The sequence below is a fragment of the Vombatus ursinus genome, unplaced genomic scaffold, assembly GCF_900497805.2.
Source record: "Vombatus ursinus unplaced genomic scaffold, bare-nosed wombat genome assembly UNPS02014820.1, whole genome shotgun sequence".
NCBI lineage: Eukaryota > Metazoa > Chordata > Mammalia > Diprotodontia > Vombatidae > Vombatus > Vombatus ursinus.
The window spans coordinates 22,028,095-22,052,623 of NW_020954598.1; the positions used below are offsets into that span (position 1 = coordinate 22,028,095).

General features: G+C 44.4%; 1 protein-coding gene across 2 annotated transcripts in view; it reads right to left on the reverse strand.

Moving 5' to 3' along the window:
- The window catches only part of MAPKAPK3 (mitogen-activated protein kinase-activated protein kinase 3), a 95,828-nt gene that overhangs the window by 3,452 nt on the left and 67,847 nt on the right, over window positions 1-24,529 (reverse strand). Inside the window, exons 3-8 of one of the 2 annotated variants that reach the window (XM_027836835.1) lie at window positions 19,205-19,320; window positions 13,943-14,007; window positions 13,110-13,189; window positions 11,849-11,972; window positions 6,450-6,525; window positions 4,989-5,113 (exon numbers count right to left, since the gene is read on the reverse strand). In XM_027836835.1, the coding sequence (XP_027692636.1) occupies window positions 4,989-5,113; window positions 6,450-6,525; window positions 11,849-11,972; window positions 13,110-13,189; window positions 13,943-14,007; window positions 19,205-19,320 (586 nt within the window). Of the gene's footprint in view, window positions 1-4,988; window positions 5,114-6,449; window positions 6,526-11,848; window positions 11,973-13,109; window positions 13,190-13,942; window positions 14,008-19,180; window positions 19,321-24,529 lie in introns of both variants that reach the window. The other variant, XM_027836834.1, reaches the window with a different exon arrangement.

Here is a 24,529-nt window from a genome sequence, read left to right on the forward strand (position 1 = left end):
AGAGAGTGAATGTGAAAGAGCAAAGAATGGAGGAGAGAGAAGGAAAGAAGAGTCCAGAGAGAAAAAGAACAGAAAAGAAAGATGAGAGAGAAAGAGGAAAATAGTGAAAAGAGGATGAAAGAAAGGAAGGGAAGGAAAGAGAACCTGTTCATCAACATTTCAATATTGTGCAAGTCAAATTTTCCTTTTACTCCTCCAAAGAGCCCTCCTTGCTGGGCAGCTACAAGAAACCTCTCAGAAGGAGGGAGAACAGTGTACAACCCATGACACTGGTGATCAGGCCAAATATAATCAACTTTCACATGTGAAATAGTTGCAGAAAATCTTTAACGCCTAGCCTGTCTGTCCTTTCCTTCCCAGCCTAGTGGGAAGACTATGCCTTCACTGAAGACTTTCAAATTCTATTGGATCAAAAAAGCCAATCCTCTTTTAGCCTATAATCCCATAATACAGTCTCAGAGGAAAAAATCTGTGATCTCAGTATGATCCCCTGCTCTGGACCACCTTCACATCTTCTTCCCTGACTCCCACTTCCCTCGAAATCTTGAAAGTAAAGGTAATTTGAGAACGGGTATCTAGTCAGGTGGTATGCACAGGGGCTTCCCATGAGAAAAGGACACCCACATATACACAGAGAATGTGGAAGGGGACTGGATTTGCTAAGTAAGGATAATGTGGCCAGCTGGGCAGACTTAAGCGGCAGCTGCCCCCTCCCCCTTCACCCCACAGGGTAACTCAGTGTTAGACTAAAGAGAGCAGTAGCCAGGGTTTCCCCTAGCAACTCCAATGCCCTGCCTCGGTGGGAGGGAAGAGGAATTAGACAAAAGGCTTGGGTTCCAAATACAGGATGCTAAAAGTCTATCCAAGAATGTCAGAGCTCCGAAGGAACTTAGCGCCCATCTATTCCAACTCCCTCATTTAATGGAGTAGGAGAGTGAGATCAGGGATGGGAAAAACAGCAAGTCAGTGGCTGAGCTGGGATTAGAACCCAGGGCTTTTTTACACCATACCTACAGCAGATATCATTGTCTCAGCCTTTAATGACTCCTATATGGGGTGCCAGGGGTATTCACTAACACATGCTTTCTTACATGGTGAAATAAATGCCTTATAACTCAGTTCTGGTTTAGCCTCATGTAAAGTGATTCCCCTGGAAAATAAATTTTATAAAGTCAGTCATCTAGAATGCTGACGTGAATTGAGATCTCTCCCTATCCCCCAGCCAGCTGTATTATTGAAGGGGCCCTGCTGCCCCACTGAACCATACACAGGATTAAGCCTGGGCCAGTTCTATTCCCAGCAAACAAGGGATAAACCATACCCTGCATTTCTATAGTACTTTAGACTTCCCAAACAAAGTATTTTCCTATCCATTGCCTCTTTTGGTCCTCACAACACCCCTGTAGGGTTAGGTAGGACAGCTGTTTTCAGGCATTTCAGTCATATCTGATTCTTCAGGACCCCATTTGGGGTTTTCTTGGCAAAGATACTGGAGAGGTTTGCCACTTTCTTCTCCAGCTCATTTTACAGATGAGGAAACTGAAGCAAACAGAGTTAAATGACTTGCCCACACAGCTTTTAAGCATCTGAGGCTGCATTTGAACACAGGTCTTCCTGACTCCAGGAAAGACTCTCTATCCACTGAGCAACCTGGCTGCCAGGAAGGACAGAGGCAGGTGCTATAGTGGAAAGACCACAAGACTGCCCAGTTGTTAATGCTTTCTGCCTCCTGGAATCACCTTGTTTTAATCTATCTGCTTTCATATTGTATTCCCTAGTAGAATGTAAGCCCCTTATGTTATCTCTGTATCCTCGGGGCCTTGTACACAGCAGGAGCTTAACAAATGAAATTGAAGTTCAAACACAACCCCACCCCCCACCCTGGCCACAAAATAGCTCTGTGAGCGTGGCCAGCTGCCTGCCTTTGTAAAATGAGAGGGCTGGACCAGATTGTTTCTGTGGCCCCTTACAGCCCCAACACTCTATCATCTATGAGTGCATTTATCAGATGAGGAAATCGAGGCTGAGAGAGAGAGGAAGCTACGTGCCCCGCCACCCAAGGAGCTGGAATTGAGGAACAGGTGCTCTGCCTGCCTCATGGCATTTCCACTCCACCCTGCTGCTTCTTTCTATTTTTAGTTGGCACCCTTGGTGGCAGCTCTGGTTTTAAGTGGAAATTACTGGTCCCAGTGGCCCCCAGGAAAGGCCCACTAGACCACATGCCCCTGCAGGTTCAGAACATGACAGGAGCCCCTGCCGCTGCTCCTCCTCTAGCGGCCAGCCTAGGTGTTGGGGGAAGGGAGAGGCTGAGCCTCTGAGCCCAGCTTTTTATTTGGCTTCAGCAGTAGTTCAAATGGAGAGAAGAGGGTGGCCTGCGGGCTATTTCAGCAGAGCAATCCCATTAAAACTAGACCATTCCTTATGCTCTATGAGGGCTGAATAAGAAATCTGCCGGTAAAAAAAAAAAGTCTTTTTCTTCAGGGCATTAAACATCCCCACATCCCCTCTGCCCCAAACCAACAGTCTCAGGGGAGAAAACTTATCTCAAAAAAAAAAAAAAGTCATCAATTTACTCCTAGATAACTGATTTAGGGTGAGGATGAGTTATGAAAGCTGATTAAGCCAGAAAAAGGAAATCAGAGGAGCCCGGTCCTCTTAAGGAGCTAGGACTCTGAACATCTGTATCCCGGCTTTGTCACTACCTTGCTGTGTTACCTCAGATAAATCCCTTTCTGCTTCTGCGCCTCAGCTTTCTCCTCTGAAAAATGAAGGGATTGAACTGAATGGTGATAATATCATTCACACCTGCGTGGTGCTTTGAGGTTTGCAGAGAGCTCTGCTCACAAATACCCCACAAAATAAGTGGGGTAGGGGCAGCTAGGTGGCACAGTGGATAGAGCATCGGCTCTGGAGTCAGGAGGATCTGAGTTCAAATCTGGCCTCGGACATATGACATGCACTAGCTGTGTGACCCTGGGCAAGCTAGTCACACTAGCTGTGTGACTCACTTAACCACAACTGCCTCACTAAAAAAAAAAAAAGTGGGGCACACCTAACTTCCAGTTTACAGATGAGAAAACTGAGGCTAAGTGATTTGTCTCTGGTCACAGCGTCTGAACAGCACCATGGCCTGCTGCTGTTGAGGTGTAGATGCTAGGAGTGCTGGGACCCCAAAATCATGACACGTGGGTCCTTCCCAAAAGAATTTGACCCCAGTCTTCTTTCAACCAAAGACAAAGTTTATTAAAGATGGGACAGATAGGACAGACTCTTACGGAATCTGACCATTTGTGACGCTAGTAAGGAGGAGCCGGCATGAGGAAGTCTCAGCCCTAACCAAGGGCCAGGATTGATCTTATATATAGCCAAGTAATTTGGGGTGACTGGAGGAGGAGCTGGGAGGAGGATCTTGAAGCTGGGGTGACTGGGGGGGTAGGGTCCTGGAAGAATCCTGATGGGAGTGCCTGGGAGGTTGAATGGGGTCCTCCCGGTAATAGACAATGGAGGCCTAGGCTTTATCAGGGCAACAAAGAACTGGATGGTACAGCCTAGAAGATAAGGAAGAGGTTGAATGGGGTCTGGATAAGATCAAGGATGGGAACCCAGGGAATTAGGCTATCAAAGAACAGGGAGATAGGGCCCAGGAGATAAGGAAGAGCCAGTCCCCATTGAAATAAGAATAAGAATGACTTCGGGGGACTGCTAGACTTCCTTGACCAGGTAAAGGTTCAAATAGAGTTCAAGGGTTTTCTGGGACCTGTAGACAAATGAGACCCAAATTCTTTTTGGGGTGAGGGGCAAAGGTCTCGGCTTGGGTCCATACCCCATCATTGCCTCTCCCAGTAATCCTACTCTGGGATCCCCACCATCCTTCCAGGCATTCAGGTCTGCGGCCAGCTCTCCTCCCTTCTGTCTCCCCTTCCATTTTCCCTCTCTCTCCTCTCCGACCCCACAGCCAATCAGTTGTGGATTCTACCTCAGCACCATCTCTGCCATTCATCTCCTCTCCACTTGCATGGCTAACCCCCCTAATTCTAGTCCTTATCATACCTGCCTTGGACAACCCCTTCACTGGCCCCCTCGCCTTCCAATCTCTCCCCTCTCCAACCATCTTCCACACAGCTGCCAAGGGGATATTCCTAGAGTACAGATCTAACGTGTCACTCCCTGATCAAGAAGGTTCAGGGACTTCCCACTGTTTCTAGAAACTCCAGTGTTTGCCATCGAAAGCCCTTTACAATCTGGTTCCGTTTGTGTTTCCAGAATTATTTCCTCTATCCACTCTATGGTCTAGTCAAAATGCCCCACTTGCCACTCCTTATAGGCATGATTCCATCTCCTGAGAAGGAAGCTCCAGCTTCCTTCAAGACTTAACACATGTGTTATGTCTTCCACGAGGCCTTTTCTGATCCCCAATCTGCTGCTAAATGCCACTCCCCCCACCCCCTGCCAACAGCTTTGTATTTAATGAATACATACTTAGTATTGACTTATTTATGCACATTTTGGTCCTTTCTACTTCCTGGTAGAATGTAAACTCCTTGAAGGCAGGGACTTTTCATTATTACTGCATCTTGAGAGCCTAACAGAGTGCTCTGCACATAATAAATAATCGGTGAATGATCTTACAATTCCAAGGACATAGTAATCATTAAGGCACCAAGGGAATACAGTGGATAGGGTGCCAGGCCTGGAATCAGGAAGACCTGAGTTCAAACCTGGCCTCAGGTACTTCTGTGTGAACCTGGGTAAGTCACTTAACCTCTCTGCCTCAGTTTCCTCATCTGTACCTTGCAGGGCTTTGGTGAGCTTCAAAATAGATAATAATTGCAAAGCACTTAGCATGGTATCTGGCACAAAGTAAGTGCTACATAAATGTTAGCTATTATGATTATGATTATTAGAACTATAATAATTGGTAGGAGGCACCAAGAAGAGAGTGGGTGAATGTATTTTATAGAATGGTGAAATACAGCAGAGGGGCATACCTTCTTCTGAGACATCAGACCACTCAGGATTGGGGAATCCATACTGTCCCATTCGAATCCGTCTCTTCATTCCAGGGGAAATGGCCTGGCCGGTATTGGAGTAGAATGGAGGGAAGCCACAAAGACTACGGGAAAAGGGTCAGAAACTGTTAAGCTTTATTTTTGGGGGGCGGGGGAGTTGGAATATTGGTGAGGATACAGAAGGAGAGTAACACCCAAATAGCCGATCTATAGTCCATTCTATGACTGGCCACCTAAGAAAGAGTATTTAAGCAGCTCCAGGGAAGGGCTAGCTGGATGGGGCCAGAAATAGGATCCCTTAATAGTAATATAAACATCTGGGGATTAGATTTGTTTTCTTTGGCCCCAGAGGGCTGAACTAGGAGTATCTGGGAGGCAGTTGCAAAGTAGCAGACTTCATATCTAAGAAGAAACGTCCAATCAATCAGAGCTGTCTGAAAATGGGGGCAGAAGGCTTCCCAGCACTGGAAGTCTGTGAGCAGAGGTTGGAGGTCGGTTCTCTGGGCATGCTGTAGAAGGGATTCTGGTGAGGGATGGATTGAGTTGGGTGCCCCGCCCAGGTCCCTTCCAGCTCTGTATCTTGCGATTTTAGTTACCGAGGGCTGAGAGCTTCACAACTCATACAACAATTTATAGGACGTCGGGCTGGAAGGGAGCTGAGATATCATTTAATCCAAGTCCCTTGAGGAAACTGAGCCTAGCATTGTAAGATCTCACGGGTGGCATTATATGGCCAAACTGGGATTTGAACTCAAGTCCTATGACTCTCAGTACAGTACTTTTATTAGAGATGGTGAAAAGAATACCAGCACATGAGCTCATATCCAGTCCATTTCTTGGAGCAGGAAAGCATAAACGAGACTCATTATTTTGGGGAGGGCTTTCCAGCATAAGAGGAATGGACCTCAACCGCCATCTAGTCTTACATTCTCATTTTACAAAAAGGAGAAATGAGGCCCAGAAGGAAAAAACACCAAGATCACCCTGCTCATTAGGAATACAGAGAGAATTAGACCCTAGATCTTTCTGACTTCAGGACCATGATGTCTTAGGCTACAGCAAACCATTATCTGATTCAAAGTCCCATAGAGTTAGGAAGAGAAAAAAGAAGGGAGAGGGAGGTGGGGGAGAAATGGAGAAAAGGGAGAGGGAGATAGGAAGGGGAGGAGGGGGAAGGAAGAAGAAGAGAGAAAAGAAAGGCAAGGAGGAGAAAAGGGAGAGGGAGAGGAAGGGAGATAAAGGAGGAGGAGGGGAAACAGAAGAGAAGAGGGGAGGGAGAAGCAGCAAAGGAAAAGGAGGAAGGAGGGAAATATGGGGAAAGAGAGGGAAGAAGAAAGGAGAGGCAAGAAAAAGGAGGAGACAAAGAGAGGGGAAGGAAAACTGCTGAATGCGAGAAGTGTGTTCTAAGCGGAAACCCACAGGACTGGCTCCCATACTCACAGGATGTACATGATAACCCCAAGTGACCACATGTCACATGACTTGTCATATTTCTCGGGACCCAGCACTTCAGGGGCTAGAAGGAAAGAAAACCGAAAGGACGTCCTGTGAGCCTCCACCCTACACGTGCCAGACAAACATTCACGCAATGGGAGAGGCTGTCCTTGAGGAGATGAGCCCCTATTCCAGCCAGCAGCCAGACCCTTGGCCTGACTGTGCCATCCGGTTTTGAACTCCCTGGGTCCTAAAGTCTGAAGACATAGAGGGAGGTAGGGGTTACCTTCCTCATCTGATCACATAACACATTATAAACCTCTTAATAACTACTCATATTTTTCTTCTGTATTTAGAAGCAGTTGTGGTTTAGGGAAAAGAACACTGGATTTGGAATCAGAATGATAGCTAGCATTCCTATGGCACATTAAAAAGCAAAAAGTTTTCTATTTGTTATCTCCTGTGATTCTCATAACAACCTGGTGAGGTCAGCACTATTATTTATCTCCATTTTACAGATGAGGAAACTGAGGCAGGCAGAGGCTAAGTGACTAGGCAAGGGTCATGCAGCTACTAAGTGTCTGAGGCAGGATCTGAACTCAGGTCTCCCCTACTCCAAGATCAGCATCTATCCATTGTGTCACCTCATCAGAAAACTAGGCCCTCTTATTAGCTGTATAACTGTGGGCAAGTCACTCTCCTTTCCAAGCCTCAATGTCTTCACCTATGAAATAACATTAGAATTACCTGTCCAGGGGCAACTAGATGGTGCAGTGGATAGAGCACAGGCCTTGGATTCAGGAAGTCTGGCCTCAGACACTTGACACTTACTAGCTGTGTGACCCTGGGCAAGGCACTTTACCCTACTGACTCACCAAAAAAAAAAAAAAGAATTACCTGTCCTTCCCACCTCACAGGGCCGCTACAAGATCAAAGGAGGTAACATATGTAGCCTGGTTTACAAACTATCAAGTGCTATATAATGTCAAATGAATATCAATGTTATTCTTCTGTTCTGATTTGTATTCTATTTATCTGGTTCATATCTCACCTTCCCTATCAGACCATGAGCTGGATGAAGACAAGGAATGAGTCTAATTTAATTTTCCCTTTGCTTCCCAACAGGGATTCAGTGCACTGTGCATAGTGAGTGCTTAATAAATATTTGCTGAATTAATGAATGAAAGCATCCAGAGGAATTGAGAAAGACACTGAACCGGGCCCAACTGGGAAACCTGTTTCTGACTTAGGCCCATGCAGCGTCTCTCACTATCGCCAAATTCATGCAAAAATAGAGAAGGGGGAAAAATAGGTTTAAATATAGACCCAGTCTCCTCTGCTCAGATAAGTGGCTCAGTTAGAAGGCACTGCCAAGAACCGTCTGTTGGGGCTGGCTGACGAGAAGCAAGCTTTTCGCCAGTGTAAAAGGGATTCCAGTCGATGCGCCAAGCTGCTGAGGGGGAAGGGAGAAGGCAGAGGTGGCCTGGAGGAAGTGGAGGAGTCCTAACTAGGCAGGAAGGCCTTGACCCACATGCCCACAGGCTCTGTGAGTGGGGGGGGATGGAGCGGAGCAAGGGAAGGGCAGAGGGAATTAAGTACAAGTGACCCAGATTTTATAGACCCAGTCCCCCCAAAAAGGTGCACATAAATCTAATTTAGTAAATTTAGATTCCAGTTCAGAGAACATGAGTCCTGGCTATGTCACCAATGTGAACTTTTGAGAACCAAATAAAATAAGAAATAATTCCCATTTCCAGGGCACTTTTAAAGCTTAAAAATACCTTTCTTTACCCTTGTCCAGTAAGTAGTGCATATTATTATCCCTATTTAGCATACAAGCAAGTCTCCATTTAATAAAAAGGTAATGGATGTGGAGTTTAGAAGACCTGGGTTTAAATCCTCCAGCTGCTTCTGTGTGACCAGACAACTCTCAGACTACAAATTATAAGTGAGTTGTCAGTCTGCATCTGCAAGGGATTCCCATACCATGAGCTTCCTACATGGATGAAATTATAGGTACAGCCTAAGGGGGGAAAATAAATTGAGGCTTGGAGGAGTGAGGGGGTATGCCCAAGTCCATCCAGCTAAGGGACAGAGGCTGTCCTCAAACCCAGGCTTTCCGACTCAGCTCTCCTCTTTGCACTTTGCTGACTCTTGATGAAGCAAACATGTCTTTGTAACTCTGGGAGTGATCTATGAGCCTGAGCTGGTCCTAGAGAAGATGTTCTGGAGGAACACACTTCTTAGAAGACAAAGCCTGAAAAATCTTTAGGGAATTCTTTTACAAGGAGAAGAAAATCTGTAACACACAGCAGCAGCCCGTCATCTGAATATGTTCAACAAAGTGGGTTTTCTTTGAAGAACGTTTTACTCCAGGGAGACTCACTTGTCTTTTTTTTCCATCTGGGTTTCTCCAAGCAAATTTATCCATCCTTCATCAAGCAGCCTGTGTGTGACTGACTACTTATAGATAATGTCTCCTACCCCTGCACTCCCCCCATACTCGTATAACATATGAGCTTAAACAGGGCTTTCATAGCTAGTACTCAAAGTGAACTTCACAACAATACTGAGATGGTTGAGACTGTTATAGCCATTTAACTGTTAAGGAAACAGATTCAGCAAAGGGTAAGAGATTTACTCAGAATCACACAGCAAATAAGCATCAGAGTAGAGATTTGAACCTAGCAGCCAGGCCTAGAGTCAGGAAGACTCATCTTGCTGAGTTCAAATGTAGCCTCAGAAACTTACTAGCTGTATGACTCTGGTTAAGTTACCTAACCCTATTTGCTTCAGTTTTCTCATCTGGAAAATGAGTTGGAGAAGTAAATGGCAAACCACTCCAGTATCTTTGCCAAGAAAACCCCAAATAGGGTCACAAAGAGTCACACAACTGAACAATAACAAAACTCCTGACTCCTAGATTATGCTTTTCCCCCTAAACATCAGAGACTATTGCATTCAACAGGTCAAGACAATGCTAGGGAAAGCTAAGATATGGGAAAGGAGGCACCTTTTCTAAGACACATGAGCACAGACAGAAATGTTCTGGGAGCACTGAGTCATGATCTCCCCAGACACCAATGGACTGGCAAGGAATGAGTGGGTGTTGAGAGGATAGGAAGAGCCTGCTGCACAGAAAGTCAGAGTCGAGGCTGAGGACCCTGAGACTTTGTGCTTCCCTTCCCCCCACCCCACTGAGATTGTGGCTCATGAAAAAGAATCACTAAGACCTCAGCTTTACAAAGACCTCTGTTGCCCAAGCTTTCAATACAAATTCAGAAACAGGGCTGGTTTCCTGCTCAGACTTTTCTCTGTAGGATGACTATGTACTAAATCACCCCATAGTCCACAAAAACTGCCCAGTAGGTTAGGAGAGAAGGAAAAGATGGGTCTGCTCTTGTACTGAAAAGAATACTGAGGAAGAAATCAGAAGGCCTGGGTTCAAGTCATGATTCTGCTGCTAAATAGCTGAGTAACCTTAAGCAAGTATCCTTCTCCTATGTGTCACTCTTTTCTTCTCGTCACCAAAATGAGTTTCCTGCCCAGGTCTTATTTTAGGTAGAATTCTGTGTGTTTTTCCAGAATATAAATTTCAGACAAAAATTTTAAAAGTATGAAAAACACAGCTCAAGTTTGGTGTTAACCCTTTTGGCTGATGGAATTCTTTTACCACATTTCAAAAGCATGACTCAGAGCCAGGATTTCTCTTATTTGTTTTCCAATTACAGCCCTAGTGACAGACTGTGTCTGTTTTCTGAGGACCAGCCTTGTTAAGTGATGAGAAGATGAACACCAGGAAGTTGGCCATATTAGTAATGAATTCTTTGGTTATAGCAACCCATGAACCCAAGAAAGCTCCCAGTAACTTTCAGGCTGGCGTGGCCCTCTGCTGCTCTGAAAATAATGGTGGCAACAAAGGGGGAGGGGCAGAGGGTGCTAAGAATGCAATTTGGACAGTCTACTAACACTAATTCAACATTAGTTGGCATGCTAAATGGGAGATCTGTCCAATGAACAAACTGAAGGAGATTGTATCAACCTTGACATTCTCACTCTCAACATAACCAGGAGACTAAAAAGCAAGTTGCTGAAAAAGGAAAGGATAGCTTCTGCTAGGAGAGGAAGATAAAGAGGCAGGTGGAATTGGTTTTTCCACATGCCCAAAGGTAACTAAGCAAGAAACATTTCATGGGACACCCAGGTCATCTCTAACACCACAGTCCCCCATATAATGTCTGAATAAGTAAAAAGATTACAAAAAAAGAAACAAAGACAGTATACAAAGAGGTGACTGTGCTGGGGCCATATAGATGAAGTCTCCCTATTCTTCTACCTAGGCCATGCAGTTTGGATGGATAGTTTTTAGAGCTGGTTTAGCAGAATTCGAATCTCAGTCAGATAAAAGGGACAGTTAAATTGGAGAAGCTACAGACCCCAAGCTTCTCCCTCAAACAAAGGGCCATATTTTTTATCACTATTCTTTAGGCAATACTGCATGACTTCAAATCATGGAATCCCACAGTCTCTAAAGAATTAGTTGCAGGTTACTCAAAGGGCCACAGAGAGGTCACAAGTCAGATGTGGACAGGCTGCAGTTTATTATCAATAAAGAATTGTCCACCAGATGTGGTATAAAAGATCTCACCCAAGAAATGTAGGACTGGGAAAAAGGCAGGTTAGTCATGCAGAAACGGTGTGGGAGAGCAGATAAAGACAGTTTGTATACTCCATTGGTGTTGACATGAAGGCCCCCAGCAGAGGGTTTACAGGAAGATACGATCAAAGTCTGCTTAGAATAAAAAGGTGTGGATGTTTAGATCCACCATGATTGAGGGAGAACCTAAGTGGGTGAGAACATCAATTCATTGAAGTGCTTTCAATCATAGGAGTCTAAGTATGGGAAGACTTTTCTAAAACTCTCCTTGAAAACAGAGCTTTAGAGTGTAACCACTTGACCACCCGATAGCTCATATCTGTCCTAGATGTGGCTACTTTGGCATGTGCTTAGCACCAAGACAGCAATGGGGGGGGGCAGCAGAGAGATAGGTCAAGTAGCTGATGCTTCAGTCCCCCAGAGAGGGTCAGGATCAGAGCCTGGTCCCCTCTGCCTTAGTTTTGGGGGAAGAGGAGAAACATTCTTAGACACAGAAAAGGGTAATGGATTTAGAGTAAGAAGACTTTGGTTCATATTCTGATTCAGTTGTATACCACCACTATAACAGACAAGGCATGTGAATTCTCTGGGTCTCACCTGAGTCTTCTCATCTATAAACTGAGGGGGCTAGATTCCATGGGCTCCAAGTTCTCTTCCAACTTTAAAACCTATGATCTTGTGACTATCCTATGAATATTCTTCTCTTTGGCAGGAGGAATTGGTAGGGGGCTGGCTGCTTGGGACTCACCCACATAATAGGGTGTGTAGCAGGGCGTCTGGAGGGCATTCTGAGTAGTCTCCTTGGCAAACCCAAAGTCCGTGAGCTTGAGCACTGAGTCTTGCCCTTTGGAGGTATAGAGCAGGTTTTCTGGCTGTGACAGGAAAGGAAAAAACAATGATGTAACAGAAGTATGAGGACATTTCAAGGGAGCGAGAGGGGGACTCAAAAGTATCACGATAGATAAGAGCATCACATATGAGGGATGGAAAGGAAATAGATGGAAATTCACTTAGACCCATGAGTATGAACTTGAGCCCTTTCCAGATGTCATCCATCAATATTCACTCCTCTCCATTTCCCTAAAGCCAGCAATAACAACAATGACCAGCCCTTCCTTTGCAAAGTTTACTTTCTTCCCACCCAGTCCTAGGCCACTCTAGGCTCACTTTTTGACTCTCAAGTGCATAAAAGGTTAACTACCAGTGGGAGGCAGCATCTACTACTAAGAAGAGTATGCGGGAGGGATTCATACAGGAGTCTAGGAGAAGGAGCCCCAACCCCAAGGCTGTGGGAAGTCAGAAAAGGCTTACTGGGGGAGATGAGACTTTGGCTAAGCATTATGGGAAAATGTAGCAGGTAGAATGGAAAGAGCAAAGACAAAGAGGTGGGAAAGCAAATGGTATGCATGCAGAGCAGTAAGTAGATCAGTTTGGTTGGAATAGAGGGTGCTTTGAGCTATAAGAGGAGATAAGCCTTGTTACTGTTCTGTGGGCTACAAGTGGGATACCCTATGGAACTCTATTGTACTTACAATGTAATATTGTGAATCAGAGTTATTGTGAACTCCAAGAGAGTTTTTATAAACACTGTCTAACTCCCCTAGAATGCAGCACAGTGCTCTGTACACAACAGGTGCTTAATAAATGATTGCTGAATTGAATTGAACAAGAGTCACATTATGGAGGACTTCTGATGGTTAGTCAAAAGAGTTTGGATTTTATCATGTGGGTCACAGGGAGCCTCAAAAAGGTTTATGAGCAAGAGGTCCTGTGATACTGCCCAGGGCCATTCTCAAGGTGACAAAAATCTATTACCTCTTGCTTCTATTTCTGCCAGTAGATAATACCCTAAGCTTCTCTGGTGGCTAGTGCATTTAAATATAATGCCCACACCAATCTTAAACCTTGAGAGGTTGATACTGTTCAGGGCTCCTCTGGCAGTTGGCACATTGTGCCAAACATCAGGGTTCTCGGAGCCTGACACCATTCTGGAGGTAGGGAGCTCTCACCTTGACGTCCCTGTGGGCAATGTTCATGGCATGCAGGTACTGGATGGCTGTACCAATGTCCCTCATGATCTCCGAGGCCTCTGGAGGTATAAGTGTGTTGGTTTAATTTCATTTATGAAAGGTCAAGGTTAAGTTCAACTCCCCACCTCCCGCTACCCTTCAAACTCCCAGTATTATGGTTGGGAAACCCAATCTACCCAGGCCAACAGAGAGACTGTCCAAATTGGCCAAATTAAACTTAGCTCCAGCTGTTGTCTGTGAGCACAAAGGCCAGATAAGCCCCTTAAAGGCATGACTCAGAGGCCAGCCAGAACATATGTGAGGATTCCATAGCAATAGACATTCACTGGAAGGTAGAAATGAGATGACATCCACCCTGGGGTAAGCCCTTAGATTTGCCCTTGGTGGGGTATCAATCCCATAGCCCTTTTGATCCAGGATCCCCATTCTGATGGGGACCCCCAAATGGAAGTTTGAGGGAGATCAAGGAGGCTTTCATAAAAAGGAATGAGCAACAAATACCTAATCTTTCCCCATATTAGGGGTTTGTCCTCCAGGGATATATCTGAACTTTCCCCCAACCTGCACCTTTCCAGACCGAAGGGGTCTGAAGGATAGCACTGGGCTGAAATGATAGGATAAGAAAATTTAGGTGTGGAAGGGATATTGGATAAATATTGTTTTGACTTTTTCCTCCAGCCTGGACTTTAGAGGAGAAGAAAACATAGGGGGAAAGGTAGCTCATTCTGGCCCAAAAGTCACAACTTTGAAGGGCAGTCAGGAATTGGCACCCTCCCCAGGCTCTACTGGGTGACCTGTCAGATGTCCCATACCTCTCTCGGTGAAAGCCTGGTCACCTCGCTCCTGGATCCTGCTAAAAAGCTCACCACCTTCCATGCTGCAAGAGAGGGGGGACCCATCATTGAAGGCCAAGTAAGCTGAGGGTAAGAGTACCCTATGCCCTCTGTTTTGTGTGTTCGTTTCTGTCTCTGTCTGTCTGCGCCTCTCTCTCTCTTTCTCTCTCTGGAAAGAAGAAACTTCACAGACAGAAGACTGAGAACATCTTGAGTCTTCTGTGACAAGTAGTCCATTTTCTTTTCCATTAACAGCATCTGTTCTCAAACACCTGGGGTGCCCATTTCCTTTGATTACAAATTCTACATCACAAACTGTCTATTTGACATCTCAAACCAGAAATTACGGAGACATCTCAAACTCAGTATGTTTGAGAATGGCTGAAACCAAATGTCCCTATGACTGTGGAGGGCACCACCACCCTTTCAGGCAGGCAGGCTGACAATGTCAAAGTACATCTGTGACTTGTCACTTTCACTCATCCCACATATCCAATCGCTTGCCAAATGTCATCATTCCTACCTCCACAGTACTTCTTGCAGACATTTCCTTATCTCCACTCACACAGCCACCGTTCTAATCCAGACTCTCATCCCCTCTTCCTTGGAGTCTCTCCCCATGGCAATCCATCCCACACAACCACCAAAGTGATTTTCCTAAAGCCCAAGTCTCACCACACCACTACCTCTTCAATAAAACTCCAGTGGTTCCCTATCACCTGCAGGCGAGACCTAAATGAAGGCTTTTCGGCACTTCATAAGATGAGTCTTTCCCATCTTTCCAGTATCCTTACACATTAGCACCTTCTACAATCCAGCCATATTGACATACTTGGTGTTCCTTATGTACAAGGTTCCATCTCCCATCTGTCTGTCCTCCATGATTAGCATGTTCTCCCCCCTCACTCCAGTCTCTTAGAATCCCTAGTTTCTCCTTCAAGAGTTACATAAAAGCCATCTTCTGCAGAAAGTCTTTCATGGTCCCCTACTCCCCCCAGAGGTGGGCACATTCCCCTTGCAGGTTACCATGTATTTACTTTGTATGTATCTTCAATGTTTCCATATGTGAACATCATTAGATATAAGCTCCTTGAGGGCAGGAGCTGTGTTCAGTTTTTCTTTGCTAGCACTTAGCATGAAGCCTAGCACATAGTGAGCACTTAATAAATACTTGTTGATAGATTAGTTTTCATCTCTCTTCCTTTCAAAGCCTTTCAGCATGTAAACACAACTCACCAACATTTGCTAGGGGGCCTGGAGGGGCAGAGCTGATTTCAGAAGAACTCAGTGAGAAGATAGGAGAGAGGAAAAAAAAGGGAGAGGAGATAAGACAGACAATAAGTAGGAAACAAGAGGACAAAGGACATGGGGAAAGCAGAAGAGGAATGAGGAAGGATGATGACAGTGAGGTTGGACTGCTGGGTTGGTAGGTGGGTAGGGGGAGTGGGATAGACCGAGGCAATTAAGAACCAAGAAAGAAGTGAGGAAGAAGCTGGTCCAGCGAATCATGAGTGGATCACAGACTCAGGGACAAAATGTCAGGTCTAGCTAGTTCAACTCATAACTGAACCAAAGCTCCCTACACAACATACTCAACAGCCTCTGCCTTAAGACTTTCAGAGAAAGAAGATCCACTAGCCATGGAGGTGCCTCATTTCAGTCTGGAATAGGGGTAATCCTTGGAAAGTTTTTCCTTACATCAAATCTACATCTGTCCTTTTGCATTTTCTACTCATAATTCAGTATCTGCCCTCTAAAACAAAATAGAGCAAATCTAATTAATCCCTCCTTCATGCAACAGCCTTTCCAACACCTGAAGATAGCTCTCATGTCTCCCCTGACAGAAGTCTTCTTTTCTCCTGGGTAAACACTGTCAGTTCTTCAACTGATCCTCACATGTTATGAACTAGAGGCCCTCTGCCATCTTGGTTACCTTTGCTTATCCCAGCTTAGGGGATGTCCTTCCTAAACTGGGGAGCCTGGAATAGAACACAACATTCCAGAAACTGGCAGAATACAGCAGGACTAGACACTATGCCTCTCTGCTTTTTAAAAATGTTTACCTTTTTTACATATTAAACCAAATACTTTATTGTTGTAATCAGTGTACAAAACAGAAATCGATGAAAATTTAGAAGGGAAGACGTGAGTATTTGACAAAGGCAGAAATGTATATGATTGGCTTGGCACATGGTTGTAGGTTAAATTCTTGTAGAAGCTTTGCAATCCTTTCTCCTTTGAATAGTGACAGCTCCCATCACATCGTAGCACTGGCCATATCCACACAGGAAAGCCGGATTAGGAGATCTCCTGAAGTAACTTACAGGAATGAAGAGACTACTGGGGAATCTAAAAGGATTTGTACTTGAAGATTTCCAGTTTGCAGGAGATTATGTAGCCAACTCTACAGGCAAAATTATTTTAAATCTGTTACAGTTTTTTTTTGGGGGGGGGGCTAGGCAATGGGGTTAAGTGACTTGCCCAGGGTCACATAGCTAGTAAGTGTTATGTGTCTAAGGCTGCATTTGAACTCAGGTCCTCCTGAATCCAGGGCCTGTGATCTACCCACTGCACCACCTAGATGCCCCTAAATCTGTTGCAGTTTGAAAATACTTCACATGGCTGAGCCCATCCTCTCTCCAGAGCCCAACCTCTAGCCACCCTTCTTCACAGCAATGATGCTGGAGCTGCAGCCAGGGTGGGGGTGGGCTGACTGGCGGTCAGTAGGGTGGGTGCTTGCTTGTTCATTCTGAACTGTCATTTCTCTTAATGTAGCCTCAGATCACAACATCTCTTTTGATCTCCACATCATACTGTTGAATCATATGGAGACCTTTCCAGGAAAACTGATATCTAACCAAGCCTCCCCTATCTTGATTTTTAAACCCAAAATAGTTTACATTACATAAATCCCTATTAGATTGAATCTTCTTTGACTGAGCCCAGTGTTTTTGGATCCTATGTCATATGTTAAGTGTCTGGCTCAGCTTTGAATCATCTACAGATCTGATAAGCATGTCATTATGTCTTTATCAAGTCACTGCAAAAAAGGTTGAATAGCACAGAAACAAGTAAAGATCCCTGTGGCACTTCACCAGAGACCTTCTTCCAATATGACTCTGGAACACCAATGACTACTCTTCAATCAGTTTCAAATCTGTCTATTTCACATATCTCCATTCCCTGCCCCCTCCCCCCCAACAGGAACAAGATGCAAAGTCTAATAAAAGGTTCTGCTAATATCCAGGCAAACTACATCAATGGCATTCTTCCAGGCTCCCAGTCTGGTAACTTTCTGAAAAAGGAAACTAGAGCACTGTGGTATGACCTGTTCTTGATGAGGGCATGCTGGCTCTTTGTGACAATTTTTTCCTTTTCTGGATGTCCCTTAACCAACCCTTTAATAATATGCTCTAGAATTTTGTGAGGAATTGAAGTCAAACCCACAAGCCTAAAAGTTTTCATATTCATTCTTGTTCCCTTTTTAAAAATCATGACATTTGCCCTTTCTAAACCTGTAGTATCTCTCCCATTCTACACAACCTTTCAAAGATCACTGAGAGTGGTTCAGTGATTGCGTCTGCCAGATCAGAGGGTGCTGTTCATGGGGGCCCACTGATGGGAGACTCCTTGAGACCAGGTAAGTGCTTCCAGATCTTCCTGATCTCATCTCCCCATTTCACCTAGGTTTCAACTAGTAAGTAATTTTCTTTTTCTTTATAATTCTTTGCCAGACTTGTCTCATTCTGATCTTAACCACCCCTGACACTATTCTTACAGGGTCACCCTACATGTTTAAATTCATCCTGTTTTTGTTACCTACTCTTATTTTCATCTGCTCTGTGTCTTCTTACAACTCAACTTGCTTTATTAGTTCTTGTACACCCAAATTGGTCTTTTTAGACGGTTCTTCAATTTCTTCTTTTCTTCTCCGCATTGGAATTGTTTTGCTTTGTTATCTTCAGAATTTTATTCTTGAGGGTTTCCCATCTCTCCTGGGCTAACTCCTCTAGAGAATTTTAGGCTATAGGATCCTATTTATCTTGCCTCTGAATCCTTGGAAATCGTTTTTTTTTTTAATTCAGAAGGTATAAATGTAAAGTTTTATATGCAGGTCCAAAAAATCAACTTTAAAAACATATGGGGAGGGCACAGTTAAGACAGCAATTTGGAAAAGATCTGTGTTTTGCTTTTTGTTTTGTTTTTTCCCCAGAGGACTGCAGGTTCAGGAGTGAGACGTAGTAGCTATTAAAACTACTGAAATCTTAGGCTGCATGAAGACAGGTACAGCTTCCAGGTGGTTGTCAATTTTGTACTATGCCTTGGTTGGACCATATCTGGAGTTCAGTTCTGGGTACTTAAGTTTAGGAAGGATGTTGGAAAGCAGATGTCCAGAAAAGAGTAATCAGGATGGTGAAGTGCCCTGAGTCCACGTCATATGAAGACTGGTTGAAGGAATTGGGGGTGTTTAGCCTGAAGGAGACATAGGTGAGGGTGTGGCTTTAAGGGTTGTCATGTGGAAGAGAGAGACTAGACTTATTCTCTTTGGCCCCAGAGAGCTGAACCAGGAGAAGTGAGTCAGAGTTTCAAAGAAGCACATTTAGGCTTGACGTCAGGAACCACTTTCTAACAATAACAGGTCTCTGAAAGTAGATTGGGCTGCCTTGGGAGGTGATGAGTCCCCCCCTCCTTTGAGGTCTGCAGCAGAATCTGGATGAGATGAGCATTTGTCAGTTATGTTAGAGTGAGGATTTCTTTTGGGTACGGATTTGACTAGATAGTCCCCAGGGTACCTTCCAACTATAGAATTCTGAGATACTCTACTTAATTCAATTCCATAAGCATTTATCAAATGCCTACTATGTGCCAGTTACTGTGGATACAAAAACAAAACAGTCCTTGCCCTCAAGGAACTTACATTCTAATGAGGAAAAACATGTACACAGCTATGTATAGATAAAAGAAATACAGAGTAAATGGAAAATGATGTGGGGGTGTTTGGGGAGATCAAGAGAAGCCTCTCTATTGCAAGTACTACCATTTTAGTATCTGATATCCCTGGGTTCCCGAGGCTAGAGAGTTAAGTGTAAAGATAAGAGCTGGTAACCAAGACACTTACCCACCCTTCCCATCCTTGCCCGCCCCCCCCCAACCCCAGAGGAACCCGGCTGGGCAGGAGTTGGCGTAAGCTTTGGGGCCAGACCATTGGGACCTCACCATTCCATGACAATAAGGAGGCACCTCTTGTTGTGATGCATGTTCTCATACACATCCACGATGCGTACAATGTGGGGTCCACCTGAGGCCTGCCAGTGATGCTCCACTTCCTGTCGAGCTTTGGGACTGTCATATAGGAGCTAGAAATGAGAAGAGGGCACAGACAAGTCCATACTGAAGTCTTCAAGTTGCCCCTGCTCCCTCCCTTCCCCCAATGCCTCTGCCAGCTCTCGACAATGTCTAAAACCACGGGCTTCCCATGGCAACCACCTCTTTGGGTCCTCCCAGACCACAACAAATCTTACCCTGAACCTCACACAGCATTTCTCTGAGACACTCAGTATGTAGAGTTACACATTATATTTATCTATGTTGGTATCTTAGCTAAATTTCACATATCTCCCAGTGCTCTGCACACAATGAATATGTGGTGAAATGAATTTCTTCATTCCTTTTCAGGCTTCACTCCTGATTTTCCCCTACTTTCTCTACAATGGCCCAGAAACCTCTTTACCTTGGAAGCTCATTTTACCCCTGCTTCACACACTGGAAGTACCCCCACATCCCTGAGGCCTCTCTCTCTGGTTTCTCTGAGACCCTCCACTTTAAGAAGGGCACCCAGGTCAGCCATGACTTCATTCCTCTCCAATTTGGCTTGTTTTTGAAATCTCAGTGCTTAGCACAGTACCTGGGGCATGGTATCTGGCACTTAATAAACGTTACATTTCACCTGAATTGGTTTGGACTGCTCTTCTATGAACAGGGAAGATTCCCACTGAACAATCACAACTCCCTGCAGCTATAGGAACTGAATGTGGGACTGGAAGATGTATATGTGAATCCTTGCTCTGACACATACTGGCAGTGTGACCACAGCCAGGGCACTTCATCTCTAATGGCTTCAATTTATGCATGCGTGAAATGATGTGAACATACTATATACATATGCATACATTCATGTGACCTTTGATCATTACTATCACTCTGGAACCAAAGCCAACAACAGACATTTTGTTATTTCTTTGATAGTGATAGCACTTTCTGTGCCTGAGTGGGTGGGAACAGGTTTGGGAGGTGGGGGTATGACACATATCTATAAGCATGAGAATACAATAAACTATAGCAGAAAGGACCCTGGTCTTGGAATCAAATGAACTGGGCTTCCGTCCTAGCTTCAGAACTTTCTAGCTGAGTGACCTTGGGCAATACACTTTGCATCTGTGGGACTCAGTCTCTTCATCTGCAAAATGTAAATAATAAAACACGTATGACCTGCTTCACTGGGTTGTTGTCATTCAGTCATTTCTTTGTGATCCCATTTGGGGTTTTCTTGGCAGAGATACTGGGGTGGTTTGCCATTTCCTTCTTCAGCTCATCTTACAGATGAGGAAACCAAGGCAAACAGGGTTAAGTGACTTGTCCAGGGTCTCACAGCTAGTAAGTGTCTGAAGCCAGATTTGAACTCGGGAAGATAAATCTTCCTTACTCTAGCACTGGCACACTATCTATTATGCCACCTCGCTGCCTTGGGTTTTGTGAGAAAGGCACTTTTATAAATTTTAGGGTGATCTATATTATTTTACATATGTATAGCCTATACACAAATATGTATGTATATACAAATATATAAATTATTACAACACCTCACATTTTTTCTATTACTTTGGGGCCTTTTAGTAAACCTGTGAGGTAATTAGTATGGGTATTACCATTCCCATTTTATAAAGTAGCTGGAGTAGAGAGAGGTTAAGTGATTTGCTCAAAGGCATACAGAGTCTAAGTATGAGAGCCAGGAATCTGCACTGGTTCTAAAAGCAGAGCTCTGCCGGATGCTTTTAACTTCCTAACACATCTTTAAATCCATCACCTTACTTTATTCTGTAAAGAAGCAGGGCAGGCACTATTACCCCCATTTTACAGATAGAGAAACCAAGGCTACAGAAGATGAAGCCACTTGCCACAGGTCACACACTGAGTTACGCAGGCCTCCTGACATCAAGGCTGGGGCTCTTTCTACCACACTGTACTGCTGCCAACTGCATGTTTTGATCTGGTTCGCCTTGTGACCAAGGGAATGTATTTGTGAGGTTTGGGGACACAAAGCAGAGCTAAGTGGATCACACTGAGATCACAGACAAAAGCCCAGCCTCCTGCTGTGACCAAATGAGCCGAGTAGCCCCAGAGACCCCCGGCCAGTGACTCCCTCCTAGGCCCCAGATGCTGCTCTGTATGATCATCTTGAGAGGCAGAATCTAATAAGATGAATCTAATGGGCATTAAAAAGTCCTCGCTTGGGTTAAAAAAAAAATCAGCTTAACAAGGGCAAAATGGGGAGGAATGATTAGTTAGCAACTCACATGGAAAAAAAACCTGGGGGTTTTGTTGGATTGCAAGCTCAATCTAACAGTGGTCCACAGCAGCCAAAAATGTAATTTAAAGCTTAGGTATTTCAACCTCGCACAGAGTTGATAGTCATTGGTTTTTGGGGACGTAGTTATCTGGAGGGAAAGGGACGTGGGACACCACCTAGTCTAACCCCTTCATTTTTACACCCTCTGAAGAAGGTGATTTGGCCAAAGTCACGTGGAGTTAGTGGAAGAGCTGGAAAGGATCAGAAGGTTCTTTTCAGTTCAAATTATTTCACGATCCTATTTGCCTAATAGTTACGATATCAAGCTAGAATGACCTCATCATCAAGGTCAATGTTCAAATCTAATTCTTTACCTCAGAGGGAACTCAAGGTATGGAGAGAGACCTGATTTATGGGGCTAGAGAGTCTAGGCAGAAGTAGAAATAATTAGTATCAACAGAGGTTCCTGCCATCTCCAAAGCACTGACCTATAACCTAGGCTCACAATCTCTCCCAAGGATAACTGCTTTAATAAGGCTTTTTTTCTTTTTTTAAGATTACTGGCTTATCTTCTGAACCTCAGTGAGCATCAGTACCCACTGAACTGTGCCAGACAAGAGACACTGAGGCATTTTGGATTCTCCTTTACCAAAACATTGACCAGCAAGGAGGCAGCCATAGGACCCTGGGTGGTAAAGTCAGTTAACCAAGAGGAGTTGTTTATCTCTGCCCTACTGGCCCTTTCCTTCCCTGGTGACTCATTTCTCCCAGCACGTGAGAGTGCAATGCCTAGCCTCAAGAAGCCTCCTGTGGTTGGCTACTGATTACTGAGAGACAGCGGGCCTGGGATGGACTTTGTTTCTCCATTCCAGGCTGGTTGGGGGAGGAAGGATCTCCACACCACAGTACTAGGGAAAGAAGAAAAACTTATATTTCTATAGGCTTTATAGTTTGCAAAGAGTTTCCATCACAATGTTTCCATGAGTTTGATAGAGAAGATACTGTTTCCTTTACATATATGGAAACTGAGACACAAAAAGGAGACGTGACTTACTCAAAGTTACATGTCTAGGAATGGCAGAGCTAGGACTAGATCTTAGATCTCCTGACTTGGTCTAGTGGCATTCTTTATAGGATGCCATGATGGCACGCTAATCCAGACATCCTTCTTTCCTCTACATACCTCAAACAGGCCAGGTGAATCCCACCTCTGTGACCTTGCTTAGATTCCTCCCCCACTATGGACTGCCTTGCTCCTTCCTGTCCATTTTATTCATCCCTTATCGCCTGAAGAAGTCCCAGCTCCTCTCTGAAGTCTTCCCCTAACTTGCAATCTCTCCCTTCTCTGAACCCCTCCAGCATTGCTAATCTCTACCATAAAGTTTAGCACTTATGTCCTAGGCTGTTAAGACTGGGAAGAATTCTGAATCATTATACACGGGATGTCAGGACTGAACTAGATCTGACAGAACCCCTTCATTTTAAGAATGGAGGAGCAGAAACCTAGAGAGGGTAAGGGGTTTGCCCAAGGTTGTATTTTATGACTAAGTTAGAAGTAGGAACTGAGTCACCTGACTTTGAGGGTTCCATGCTGTATTTCTAATACCATGTTTCCTTATTGTCAGTTTTGTATGTCAACATGCATTTATTAATCACTTATTGTATGCTATGCACTGTACTAAGCAATGAGAATGCAAATATGAGCAGAAAGAAAGATAGTTCTGGGGCAGCTAGGTGGCACAGTGGATAGAGCATCAGCCCTGGAGTCAGGAGGACCTGAGTTCAAATCTGACCTCAGACACTTACTAGCTATGTGACCCTGGGCAAGCCACTTAGCCCCAATTGCCCTTAAAAAAAAAAAGATAGCTCCTGCCCTCAAGGAACTTATATTTTAACAAGAGTCCTTTCTCTCTAATTAGATTGTAAAGGTGTTCCTTGAGATCAAGGGATAGGCAGCCTGGCATAATAGAAAGATCTCCAGATTCCCAGGCATAAGACCTGAAATGGAGACCTGGCTGAGACATTTCCTAGTTTTGACTGTTGGCAAGTCACTTCAAATATCCAAACCTCAGTTTTCTCATCTGTAAAATAGGGATGAAAATATTTACATGACTTAACTAACAGGGTTATTGTATGGAAAGTGCTCTGTAAGTCTTGAAATACTACAGAAATGCAAACTGTTATCGGTAGACATCTTTGTATCTCCCATAGTAGCTTGGATGGGCCTTGAATACATTATAGTTTCTCAATGAAAGTTGCTGGACTGACTGATTCCAAGCAGGAAGTTAGGATGAGGCCAAGTACCCAAAGTTTCTTCCTGAGAACTGGCCACCACCAGTCCTTGCACCAGTGACTTGGTCTACACCCTGGCTGTGCTTATAGACTACAACTGACAACCACTGGGAAATCATGATGGTGGCCTGTGCCTCTGATTTAAATACCAATTCCTTATGCTTATGCCACCAGTGTTCTATGACATATGTTTTTCTATTACAAAAAGAATTTGAATTACTTTTATCCTAAGAGTGGTTTGGGAGTTTCACATTTCCTTCATTCCTACCCAAAATGATGGTAGCCCCTTCCTGGCAGGAAGCTATTGCTGGACTGGAAATCATTGCTCCAGACTCTCAGGCTTTTGTCCCCTTCCTTATCCCCATAGCACCAGGAATAGTGGGAGAGAGGATCTACTAACTTTGTTGGAATTTGCTTCCTATGAAGGTGTGCCACATGATATCACAATTCTCCTTTTGTCCAAGCAACAAGGTGGCACAGTGGATAGAATGCTGGGCCTGAAGTCAAGAAGACTATCTTCCTGAGTTTAAATCTGGCTTCAGATACCTACTGGCTGTCTGACTCTGGGCAAGTCACTTAACCCTGTTTGCCTCAGTTTCTTCATTTGTAAAATGAGCCAGAGAAGAAAATGACAAACCATTCCAGAATCTTTGCCAAGAAAACCCCAAATGGGGTCACAAAGAGTCAGATGTGATTGAAATGACTGA